General features: G+C 58.6%; 2 protein-coding genes across 2 annotated transcripts; both read left to right on the top strand.

The window, feature by feature from the left end:
• The first annotated feature begins 314 nt into the window (after window positions 1-314).
• On the top strand, window positions 315-2,130 carry LOC120509657 (homeobox protein not2-like). The gene is made up of 2 exons (XM_039724585.1): window positions 315-515; window positions 1,314-2,130. Exons 1-2 carry the CDS (start codon window positions 384-386, stop codon window positions 1,470-1,472), a joined length of 291 nt encoding a protein of 96 aa, XP_039580519.1. The 5' UTR covers window positions 315-383; the 3' UTR covers window positions 1,473-2,130.
• A 3,143-nt stretch (window positions 2,131-5,273) lies between these two features.
• Window positions 5,274-12,298, top strand: SMYD5 (SMYD family member 5). Its single transcript, XM_039724450.1, has 13 exons — window positions 5,274-5,424; window positions 5,593-5,701; window positions 6,172-6,311; window positions 6,508-6,629; window positions 7,228-7,297; window positions 7,457-7,561; window positions 7,995-8,057; window positions 8,227-8,297; window positions 9,387-9,493; window positions 9,717-9,773; window positions 10,050-10,144; window positions 10,397-10,467; window positions 10,968-12,298. Exons 1-13 carry the CDS (start codon window positions 5,359-5,361, stop codon window positions 11,104-11,106), a joined length of 1,215 nt encoding a protein of 404 aa, XP_039580384.1. The 5' UTR covers window positions 5,274-5,358; the 3' UTR covers window positions 11,107-12,298.
• Window positions 12,299-12,416: the final 118 nt, after the last annotated feature.

Raw genomic sequence — 12,416 nt, 5'->3', positions numbered from 1 at the left:
GTGTTCTGCAGCTCCTGATGAAACTGATTGTCCTGTTACAAAGGTCCTGTGCAGGCAAAGGTCAAATCCTGCCCACCTCACTGAGTGCTCTTTGGGTCTGGCTGCACGTCCAGACTGTCCTTGGTGGACCCTGAGGGTGAAATCATGGAACAGACCCTCAAAAGTTCTACTCCAGCTTTTCATGGGAAAAGGAGTGTGGATGAGATTGTCTGGGTAGGGACAGGGCAGGGACATCCCTGCTGGGTTCGGTGCTTTCACCCAGCTCCTTTAGTGCAGACCCCTTCAATTTTTGCTGCTTTCTCACAGGGCTGGAGTTGTCTCACTGTGTCGGGACCAACCCGCTGGGTCCCCCTGGGCCTTGGAGGTCGGGGGGGCCCTGCAAGATGAAGAGAGTCCGCACGGTCTTCAAACCAGAGCAGCTGGAGCGGCTGGAGCAGGAGTTCCTCAAGCAGCAGTACATGGTGGGCACGGAGAGGGTGGACCTGGCTGCAACTCTGCATCTCACAGAGACCCAGGTGAGGGATGGGGAGCTGAGCTGCTGGAACCGATCCTGGGGCTGCTCTGTGCTGACCTTCCCACTGGGAAGTGTGGCGGGAGGAGGACACGGTGCAAAGTGACCCGTGGGACACCCTGCTGCCAGGTGACATTGAAGAGATGTGCCTAGAGGTCGGATGGTTTCTGGACAAGATTTCAGAATCCATGAAGTGGAACAAAAAGCATTCAGCAGCATAACCCTGCTGTGCTTTAGAGTTCTAACTGGGCTGGTTGCTGTGTCTGCATTGTCACGATCCTCTGGAGACTGTTTCAAGTGTCCTTTTACGACACTGGATATAATTGTTTCCCTGCTCTGCCCTGTGAGTTCCTGCTCCTCCCACTGTAAATTGCTTGTTTAGTGTGGAAGGAAGGAGCCAGGTGATCTTCCACAGTGGGATCTAAATTCAGCTGGGAAAAGGGAGAGCAAAACAAAGCCAGTTCTGGGGGACAGTGGATAATTATCGGGGGGCTCATCATGCCCTATGGCAACTGCAGTCCTGGGGATGGGTTCAGGGGCTCCTTAGGGAGCTGCTTCCTTCACTTCCCTGGCCAGAGCCTTCTCAGTGCAGCTGCACCCCCTGCCCCCGATCCTTTCCCATCACCACTCTGCCCTCTGTAGTTTCACCTCTCCTGTTCTCCTTCACTATTCCCTGAGGGAATAATGCACATCCCCAATTTGAGGAACTCTGCTTTTTGGGGATACCCACCTCGGAAGTACGTGGATTGGAAAAGGGCTCCTGGAGCCCTCGGGTTAAGCTGTTGTGCCACTTCCCCTCCAGGTCAAAGTCTGGTTCCAGAACCGGAGGATCAAGTGGAGGAAGCAGAGCATGGAGCAGAAGGCGGCAAAGCTGTCGCAGTTCGGGGTGATCCAGCCTGCGAGCGCCGACTCCACCGGCAGCAAGGACCACGAGGAGGACCCCGTGGACGTGGAGCTTTGAGCAGCCGAGGGGACCAGGCTGCTTTTTGATGCCTGGGGACTTGTCTGGGCTGCTCTGGTCCAAGTGAGACTGATCTGAGAGCTGGAGCCACAGGACTAACTGCAGCTGGCTGGAAGGAACCTCCTGCATTTCTTTGGTTGAATTTCTTTGGCTGCTGTTTGGTAGCCAAGTGCTGTAATTCCTGGGTCTTCATCACTTGGCAGGTGATCTGTTTGCTCATGAAGCACCAGGACACACAAACAGTTTCCAGCAGAAAGCCTGGGGTGACAGTCGGGGTGTCTCTGGTGCTGGGGTGAGATTCAGAGTGACTGATACTGGGGTGACAATCAGAGGGCGATTCTGATGTTGGCGTGACAATCTGCTGGTTTCTCTGGTGTGGGGGTGACAGAGGGTTACTCTGAAGCTCGGGTGACAGTGTCTCTGGTGCTGGGGTGACAATCAGAGGGTGATTTTGAGATGACAATCAGAGAGTCTGATGCTGGGCAGGCAATGGGATCTGTCTCTGATGGCTCTGAGCACAAGGGCATTTAAAACCAGGGTCACTCATGTTATGTGTGGCTGTGTGCCCTGATCGCTTCTTCCTCTCGACTCCTATGTTTGATGCTCAGGTCAACCACAACCAGAACACCCCAACGGGCTGCCACACTGGACTGCTGGATGCGAGGAGCAGGGTCTGACCCTGCCCTGGAGCAGAAGTGCCTCCTCCCGTCAGTGCCTTGCTGTGTCTGTGCCTTTTCCATGGCTCCCCAGAGCTGGGTCCAGCCCCGGGGGGGTGACAGTCGGGGTGTCTCTGGTGCTGGGTGAGATTCAGAGTGACTGATACTGGGGTGACAATCAGAGGGCGATTCTGATGTTGGCGTGACAATCTGCTGGTTTCTCTGGTGTGGGGGTGACAGAGGGTTACTCTGAAGCTCGGGTGACAGTGTCTCTGGTGCTGGGGTGACAATCAGAGGGTGATTTTGAGATGACAATCAGAGAGTCTGATGCTGGGCAGGCAATGGGATCTGTCTCTGATGGCTCTGAGCACAAGGGCATTTAAAACCAGGGTCACTCATGTTATGTGTGGCTGTGTGCCCTGATCGCTTCTTCCTCTCCACTCCTATGTTTGATGCTCAGGTCAACCACAACCAGAACGCCCCAAACGGGGAAGCCCTTTGCTGCCACACTGGACTCCTGGATGCGAGGAGCAGGGTCTGACCCTGCCCTGGAGCAGAAGTGCCTCCTCCCGTCAGTGCCTTGCTGTGTCTGTGCCTTTTCCATGGCTCCCCAGAGCTGGGTCCAGCCCCGGGCGGTGTGTGTGCCCCGGCACTGCTGTCCTAGCCCAGGGGGTGGGTGTGTGTGTGTGTGTGTGTGCTGCTGCAGGGCTGGAGCTGCAGTAAAAAGCAGCTGCAACAGCTCAGCTGCTGCAGCAGACAGCCCCCTGCCCCGCGCCAGATGTGCCACTGTGGCCCAGACAAGGCAGCTGCTCCGTTCTCTCCTCATTATCCCCGCAGGTGCCCTGGGACACAGCACCAGCGCTCCCAGCACATCTGCAGCAGCCAATGCGGTTAACAGCTGGATTTTTGGGGGCGGGGAGGGCTTTGGGGGGGCCAGGACTAAGGGCTCAGGCTGTCACCTTGCCTTTCTATGGCTGCCCATCAGCTCAGGATAATTTATTCCATCTCTTTCTGACCTAGAACACTGTATATCACTTTACTCTTACATTGTTATTTATAGAAATACCTTTTGTTGTTGTTGTTGCCTTAATACTTGTTGCTTATTTATTTTCCTTGTCTCTTGGTAAAAATTGAGTTAATTTTAAAAAGAGAGATGGAATGAGCATAAAAACAAAAACCAGATGGAAAGATTTCCAAGTACTCATATTTTTCAATTGAAATTAGTAGCAAAAACAAATAAACCAAATATATTTTCATCTTTCTCAAAAGAGTTTGAGGGGTTTTTTCTTAATAAACTATTTTGGACAAAATATATGCTAAGCATATTTTTTCAATTTATTGATGACCCCATATTAAAGTAGATGAAGGGAGTTACTATCTCTGGGCTGGTTCCTGCTGAGATATAATTACATTTTCAGTAAGACCAGTCATGCCTGGTGAGTATGGGGTGCTCAGGCTCCTGGAGAACAAGAACCTGTGTCTGCAGGTGGATGTGGCCAAACCTCTGCAGCTCCTGCTCTGCCAGCCTGAGGGGCTGGAGTGTGGCCAGGGCAGGGAGCAGAGCTGGGAAGGGGCTGGAGAATTCCTGAGGGAGCTGGGAAGGGGCTGGAGAATCCCTGAGGGAGCTGGGAAGGGGCTGGAGAATCCCTGAGGGAGCTGGGAAGGGGCTGCAGAATTCCTGAGGGAGCTGGGAAGGGGCTGCAGAATCCCTGAGGGAGCTGGGAAGGGGCTCAGCCTGGAGCAGAGGAGGCTCAGGGGCCCTTGTGGCTCTGCACAGCTCCTGCCAGGAGGGGACAGCCGGGGGGGTCGGGCTCTGCTCCAGGGAACAGGGGCAGGAGAGGAATGCCAGGATCACTGAGGCTGGAAATCCCTCCAAGGTCACCAAGTCCAAGCTGTCCCCAGCCCGGGGCTCTGAGTGCCACCTCCAGGCTTTCCTTGGACATCTCAGGGGATGGGGACTCCAATCCTCCCTGAGCAGCCCCTTACAGTGCCCATTCTACCCCTTTCCATAAAGAAATCTCTGAAGAAATGGCCTCAGGTTGTGACAGGGGAGGTTTATAGAGGTTTATATTGGATGTTGGGGAAAATTCATTCACAGGAAGGGCTGTGCAGCCCTGGCACAGCTGCAGTGGTGGAAATCACATCCCTGGAGGGGTCTAAAAGCCATGTGGATGTGGCACTTGGGGACATGGCTCAGTTGTGGCCTTGGCAGTGCCAGGGAACATTGGACTAGTCTTAGTGGGCTTTTCCCACATAAATATTCCACGAATCGCTGAGGATGTAATGGTGAATGACAGCAGCATTGCCCCACCTGTGCCGTGTCCTTGCGGTCCCTGCCACGGGCACAGTGCGATGGAGCACAGCCTGCCCGGGCTCCACCGGCCCCGGATCCCACAGCACGGCCAGGGGACGTGGCCCTGGCAGCCTGTTTGTCGCCTGTCCCCCGGCCGGTGGCCGGAGCAGTGCCCATCCCTGCGGCCGTGCCGCGGGTCGGCGGCCAGTGCTGAGGCCGTGCTCAGCTGCTGGCCCGGGCATGGAGGCGGCAGCTCCCGCCTTGTCACCCGCTGCCACGAGCCGACAGTGACATCTAGTGACACCAACTCACTGCCCAAAGCCCCGAACACGGAGTCGTGCTGAATTCCCAGCCCGCTCCCGCCGCCCGGCCAGCGACGAGCGGGGCTGAGCCGCCAATTAGTAAATACAACCAAACACGCGTTTCCCTGGACTCTAAGGCTTTGCAGACCCCCATGCAGGAGGCAGCCAGGGCAGAGTGGCCACAGTAGCGCGTTTTGAAGGCTTTTTTGGGGGAAATCGGGCCACTTTGGGTGCGCAGGGCAGCGGGCGATGCCTCCTCTCCAGGAGGGGAGACCTCGAGTGAGGGGGGACCTGTGACTACTCCCCTATCGTTAAATAATAACAACTGACTGGGGAGAGGCAGCAAACTCCTGCGCGATTTGGGGTGGCAGCGGCAGCGCCCCGGCCCCGTTTTGGGGTGTTTTGCCGGTGTTTTGGGGTGTTTTGGCTGTTTTCAGACGCTGGCCGGGGGCTGTGGAAGGGGGGCCAAGATGGCCGCCGGCCCCCGCGCCCCGCGGCTGAGGGGGGCGATGGCGAGCGCGGACCCCTGAGGGGCGCAGGGGGCGGCGGCGGAGGAGGAGGAAGAGGAGGAGGAGGAGGAGGAAGAGGAAGAGGCGCTGCCCGGCGGGTCAGGGCGGGGAAGTCGCCGCCCGAAGATGGCGGCCGCGGCGGGGCCACACGCCGGGGCTGCGGCGGAGGCGCGGTTCATCAGCAGCGCCAAGGTGAGCAGCCCGCGGTCTGCCCCCCGTGAGGGGCTCTCCCTTCCCGGCCGGCCCGGGGGGCACAGCGAGGAGAAGCCCGCAGGGGTGGAGGGCGTGCAGGGATTCCCTCAGCTCCCGGGTATGACTCGGCTTGAGGCGCGTCCCTGACCTGCGGCTGTCCCTCGGCAGGGAAAGGGCTTGTTCGCCACCAGAAACATCCGCAAAGGGGAAACAGTCTTCGTGGAGAGGCCGGTGGTGTCGTCGCAGTTCCTCTGGAATGCCCTGTACAACTACCGAGGTGAGCGGCTGGTGCTGGTGGCACGGCCCCATCCCTGTCCCCCGTCCCGGTGGGGTGACCGCGGGACCGCAGAGGTACCGAGGGAAGGGTTTGGGTTTGTCTTAGCGCCTCTGTAAAGGTGGCCCTGCTGCCTTTTCTGCCTTTGCACCAAACTGTTGACAAGTTCAGATGCCATCTGAGGAATGGTGACTTCCCTCAGCTCTGGAGGAATGTGCCAGGTGCCACCAAGGAATCTTGGAATGGGTTGGGTTGGAAGGGGCCTTAAAGATCATATTCCATCCCTAGCATGGGCAGGGACACCTTGCCCTAGCCCAGGTTGCTCCAAGCCCCATCCTCTTGTTCCTGTTTGGTGTTGGTACCACTTGTGTTGCTTTGCCCTGGGTTCTGGTCCCTTTGCTTTCTGAAGGCTTTCCAGTGGCATCCATCCTTCATCCATCCCTCCATCCCTCCCCGCTTCCTGTGTCCCCCAGCCTGTGATCACTGCCTGCGGGCGCTGGAGACTGCGGAGGAGAACGCCCAGCGCCTGCTGGGGAACAGCTCTCTGGTGCTGCCTCACCCGGAGCAGTGCAGCATCCGGAAAGACCTGCACCAGCAGTGTCCCCGCTGCCAGGTACAGGACTGCCAGGAGGGACCGTGCTCTCCTGGGCATCCTTGAGTCCTTCCCATCCAGCCCGGCTCTTGTGCTGTCTGTCTTTCCGTGCTGTGGGCCAAAGAGCCAGGGCTCTGCTGGTCAGGGAGGGGGCACAGCTGGATCCAGGAGCCCTTTCCTGCTGCCACAGCAGTGCCAGGCTGTCCCCTCGCTCTAGGTGACGTACTGCAGTGCAGAATGCAGGCAGGCAGCTCTGGAGCAGTACCACCAGGTGCTCTGCCTCGGCCCGTCCCGGGACGACCCCACGCACCCCCTCAACAAGCTGCAGGAGGCATGGAGGTAGGGCCTGACCCACCTACAGCCCCATGGGCAAGGGAGGTGACTCTCCTGGGCTGGCTCCTTGCTGTGCATCCCTGCACAAGGTGGCTGGAGGGAGGGGGTGGCCGTGGGACACTGCCCAGCTCTTTCTCCTGGTGGGCTGTTGGGATGTTCCAGCCCAGGGCTTTGGACACACAGCTGAGCACTCCTTATTTTTCTCCCACTAAGGAGCTACAAAGCGCTGAGCTGTGCACATCCCTCACTCCTGCAGTTTTGTGGTGCTCCTGCAGATCTCCAGCCTCTGGGAGATCCTCCTTGTAGCATCCCATGGGCCCATTTCTGTCCCTGCTTTCAAAAAAAATGGTTCCAGAGGGGATAAGCAACATCCCTGACCCAAACCTTGTCCCAAGCCCCAGCAGAGTGAGCAGGATGGAGGGGGATTGTTTGTATGGGTGGAGCAGGCAGGTGGGTGCAGGTTTTTCCCCACACAGCAATGCTGCACTGTGCTGGATCAGTGCAGGCCTGTCCACACCTATGGCAGCTGCCTCTGCCTCCCTCCAGCGTTCCACTCCCATGCCAGCCCTGATCTGCTCATCTCTTCTCTGTTTTAATCCCACAGAAACATGCATTACCCCCCAGAGACCTCCAGCATCATGCTGATGGCCAGGATGGTTGCCACCATCAAACAGGTACGGTGGGTGGTTTTGTTATCCCATTGTGGATGTTATTCCCAAGGCTCTGTTTCCTTGGCCTGGCTTTCTCAGCATTTATTCTGACAGTCCTCCCTCTCTCTGGGCTGGGGAGGAGAGTGGTGTTGGTGCAATGCCTCTGCTTGATTCTTTTGTCAGGCTAAAGACAAGGAGTGGTGGATCAAGGCATTTTCCCAGTTCTGCAACAAGACAGCAAATGAAGAAGAGGAGATTGTGCACAAGCTGCTGGGGGACAAATTTAAGGTAAGACCCAGCAGCTCTTCAGTCCTTGAGCCTTCCTTCTCCTTCCTGTGTCTGAGCCCAGAGATGCAAAAGCCTCATTACAGCAGGGTAGGAAACACTGGAAACTCCAGGCTAAAAGGGAGGGCCCTGACAGTGAGGAAATGGTTGCTTGGGGGGTTTTGGCCTTGTGATGCTTTCATGGGATATGCTGCTCCTTCCCGTGGGGGAGATGTTCCTGCTGTGGGCTGGGACAGCGTGATATTTAGCTGCTGAGTGGGTGGCTTTTGCTGCTAAAATGGGTGGATTTCACAGCTGTGAGGGCAGCAGCCTCCAGCCATGCAGGGCAGGCCGGGGAGCCCAGGTCCTTCTGGAGGCTGTGGCTGGGCTGGGCTCAGCTCAGCCCGGGGCTGGCACCCACAGCACCCCTCCCTGACCGTGCTCTGTGTCCTGCCAGGGCCAGCTGGAGCTGCTGCGCTTGCTCTTCACCGAAGCCCTTTATGATGAATATCTCAGCAGGGTGAGTGGAGCTGCCTCCCAGATAGCCCAGGAGCCTTGGCCAGGGCTTCCCCTGGGACTCTGCTGGTTCCTTGCTTCCCCCAAAGCTCCCTGTGGCATTGGGAGCATTGCAGAGTGAGGTGACCCTGCAGGCTGCCTGGCCTCAGGTGCTCTGTCTGTCCCTCCTGCAGTGGTTCACTCCAGAAGGCTTTCGATCCCTCTTTGCCCTCGTCGGGACCAATGGCCAAGGCATAGGAACCAGGTAATGGGGCTTTGTGGGTGCTCCCTGCAGGCACTGGAGGTGTGGAATGTGAATGGCTGGGTTTAAGAGATGGGGAGAGAGAGGCAGACTTAAACAAACCTTCATCATGGCTGTGTCCAACCCTTTCACATCCCTCTGCCAGGCCTTGGCTGCTCAGAGCCACCTTGGATCTCCTCTGCGAGGTCCCACCGTGTGCTGACAGCACTGTGGCACTGTAAAAATGTCCTGTTTGTGACAGCACTGTGGGACTGTGACAGTGTCCCACTACTCTCTGAAGCACTGTGGCACTGTGGCAGTGTCCCACTGCTCCCCCTTAGCACTGTGGCACTGTCCCCCTGCTCCCCAAGGCACTGTGCCAGTGTCCCACTGCTCCCCCTTAGCACTGTGGGACTGTGGCAGTGTCCCACTCCTCCCCCAGCTCTGTGGCACTGTGCCAGTGTCCCCCTGCTCCCCTGCGCTGTGGCAGTGTCCCACTTCTCCCCAGTTCTGTGGCACTGTGCCAGTGTCCCACTGCTCCCCAAGACACTGTGGGAGGGACTGTGCCAGTGTCCCATTGCTCCCCAAGGCACTGTGCCAGTGTCCCCCTGCTCCCCAAGGGCACTGTGGCAGTGTCCCCCTGCTCCCCAAGGCATTGTGCCAGTGTCCCCCTGCTCCCCAAGACACTGTGGGAGGGACTGTGCCAGTGTCCCATTGCTCCCCAAGGCACTGTGGGAGGGACTGTGACAGTGTCCCACTGCTCCCCAAGGCACTGTGGGAGGGACTGTGACAGTGTCCCATTGCTCCCCAAGGCACTGTGCCAGTGTTCCCCTGCTCCCCAGCACTGTGGCAGTGTCCCACTTCTCCCCAGTTTTGTGGCACTGTGCCAGTGTCCCCCTGCTCCCCAAGGCACTGTGGCAGTGTCCCCCTGCTCCCCAGCACTGTGGCACTGTGCCAGTGTCCCCCTGCTCCCCAGCGCTGTGGCAGTGTCCCCCTGCTCCCCAGCACTGTGGCACTGTGCCAGTGTCCCCCTGCTCCCCAGCGCTGTGGCACTGTGGCAGTGTCCCCCTGCTCCCCAGCAGCACTGGCACTGTGCCATGTCCCATTTCCCAGCTCCCTGAGCCAGTGGGTGCACGCGTGCGATGCGCTGGACCTGCCCATGCTGCAGCGGGAGGAGCTGGACGCCTTCATCGACCAGCTCTACAAGGACATCGAGAAGGGTGAGGCTCTGGGAGGGCAGGGGCAGGGCAGGCGGCCTCGGGATATGAATCTTTGTCCTCCATCCCCTCCCAGTGGGAGGGAAAGGCTCTTGGGAAATCACGCTGCAGCACCCAGGCTGTGCTGGCTGTGGGTGTTCCATGTTGATGGATGTCCTGTTGTGCTTGTGTGTGGAGGAGCTGGAATGGACCATGCCAGGCTCTAACACCTCTCTCTGTGCTGCAGAGTCGGGAGAGTTCCTCAACTGCGAGGGATCAGGGCTCTACGTGCTGCAGAGCTGCTGTAAGTGACACAAGGACTGGGAGGAGAACCAGTAGTGAGGAGGGAAGTGTCCCGTGCTCGGCTGGCTCACCTCTTCCTCTGGAGAAAGGGGTTTGTGCTTGCCATCTGTGGGAGGGGTTGGGGTGGGGTAGATGTGATGAGTGGTGCTCAGTGTTCCCTGGCAGTTTGCCCAGCTGTGGAATGGCCGGTCCTGCCTTGGATGCACTCACATGCACTCAGATGTGGTGTGGTTCCAGGAGTCACTCAGGCATTTAGCAGAGATTGTATTGCCTGTAGGTAACCACAGCTGCATCCCCAATGCTGAGACATCCTTCCCAGAAAACAACTTCCTCCTGCATCTCACTGCTCTGGAGGACATCGACGCAGGAGAGGTGAGACAGCAGGGCCTGGGTGGACTTGAGGCATCACCTTGGCATCATCCCTGTGTCCCCTACATCCTCCACGGACCCCAGCCCCAAAATCCTGTGTCCTGCATCATCTTGGCAGAGGAATTCAGTCCCCATCCCATGTAGGGGCTGCCAGACCCCATTTCTGCCTGGTTCTGGGATGGACTGGGGCAAATCCTGCTGCTTTGGGATCATGGGGAGCCATTCTGAGCCCTGCCCATTTCTGTTTGCTGCCAGGAAATCTGCATCAGTTACTTAGATTGCTGTCAGAGGGAGAGGAGCAGACACAGCCGCAACAAGATACTCAGGTAGGGGCTGCAACAAGATACTCAGGTAGGGACCTCACACCCCCTGGCACCCCAAACAGTGCATCAGGGCAGCACCCCCACCCCAGGCTGTGTGTGCCTTGGGGTGTGGCTGTGCACGGGCTGCTGTGAACTTCAGTGGGCTTGTGGCAGGGGCTGTGTGCAGCACGTGGTGTTTCTGGTGCTTCAAGCTCCTTGTAATGTGTTGTAGGATTTGGGTTCCCCCTTCTCTCTGCATGCTTACACCTGCAGACCCTTCCTTTTCCTTCTCTGTCCCTCAAGGGTAGAGGTTCCTGCTGGGGGTCACTGTCCCCCTGTCCATCAGAGCAATCCCCCTCTGCACCCGGGGTACCTTTACCCTGCCTGAGCCAGCAGGATGGCCCCCCCAAACTCCTGGGTCTGACACGTTTAGCCCCTTCCTGGCTGTTCTCTTCCCGGCCCCTGCCCAGCAGCAGTGTGGGAGTGTACCTGTCCCCACGCCATCCCTCTGTCCCCCCTGCCAGGGAGAACTACTTGTTCACCTGCTCGTGTCCCAAGTGCCTCGCGCAAGCCGACGACGCCGACGTGACGTCGGAGGAAGAGGAGGAGGGCGAAGGAGAGACGGACGATGCAGAGCTGGAGGATGAGATGACTGACGTGTGATCCTGGTCCCGGGCGAGAGGAGAGGGAAGGGATGGAAGGGAAGGGCCTGGAGGCTCCTCCGAGAGGCAGCAGCTTTAATTTAGAACAGGGTTGTGTCGTGGGGTCGGGTGGGCGCCGCGTGCCGAGGTGCCGGAGGGGGCAGCCGGGAGCCGGAGGCAGGCCCTGCTCCCGCCTGTCTGTGTCCCTGTGCGTGTCTGTGTGTGTGTCAGGCTGTCCCTGTCCTCCCTGCGAGGACAAGCTGTGAGCCAGTGGCCCTCCAGCACATCCCAGTTCCCGGTGGGGCTGGCTGGTGCTTGCAGGGGAGGCTGGAGGAGAGTGGGGTCCAGCCAGCCCCTGGGACACCACGCTGTCACCCGTGAGGTCGCTCTGCTGTGTCTGTGCAGGCTGTGGATGTGGAGGAGCTTGTCCTTCCCACCCTGCAGGGACGAGGGCAATGTGTGTGTGTGTGTCCGTGTGTCTGTGCACGAGGGTACTATTTAATGTCTATATTAGCACTATCTACACCCTGTGGAGCTGGGGCCCTTAGATATCCTCATTCCATGCCTTGGCCAGCAGTGAGGGGCAGCAGGATCTTGCAGGGGATGCCCTGGAGAGTGGCCCAGAGCTCGAGTCCAGCAGGGAGAGCAGAGCAGACCCTGCAGACACCTTCCCAGCTCAGTCCATCCTTCCTGTGACACAGAGCCCCGGGCAGAGACTGCAGGAGCATGTGGGGATGGAGAATGGCCAGGAGCTGACACGGGCTGTGGTGTCATCCCAAACCCAGAAGACACTTTGGGTTCTCTAGGGAGGGAGTTGTCCCTCCCTTCAGCTGGCTGTGGGACAAGGATGTGCCCGGGGAGATGTGCCAGCACAGAGTGGCCCCACTGGATGTCCCCTTGTCATCCATCCCTTGTGCCACCCTCAAGGCCACACCATGCAGCAGTGTCCCTGTGTGCAGACGTGGCTGGAGGGACAACGGCTCCAAATGACAGACAGGCAGCAGGTCAGGGATGCACCCAGGGTTATTTCCTTCCTCCACGGATTTTGGGGAGCTGTGTTCCTGCTGCCATGGCTGTGGCAGCTGGATTGTGGGACCGAGGGTGGCACACCTGTGGCACTGCCATCACTGCCAACCCTGCCTCCCGCTGCTTGTCCCCAGCCTTACCAGGGCCACATCCCCTTCAGTGTTCCTAATAAACCGAGACTGGTGACAGCTGGGGACCTGTGCTTTGTATTGCTGGGTGCTGAGTGGGCTGTGACCCGGGGACACAGGGCTCAGGGAACAGACACCTTCAAGTGTGGGCTCTGGGTTTGTGACCAGCCCATCCCTG

The sequence above is a fragment of the Passer montanus genome, unplaced genomic scaffold (genome assembly GCF_014805655.1).
Source record: "Passer montanus isolate IOZ18808 unplaced genomic scaffold, ASM1480565v1 scaffold109, whole genome shotgun sequence".
NCBI classification, from domain to species: domain Eukaryota; kingdom Metazoa; phylum Chordata; class Aves; order Passeriformes; family Passeridae; genus Passer; species Passer montanus.
Note: the sequence above shows the minus strand (reverse complement) of the source record. Positions and strands in the feature narration are given on the sequence as shown.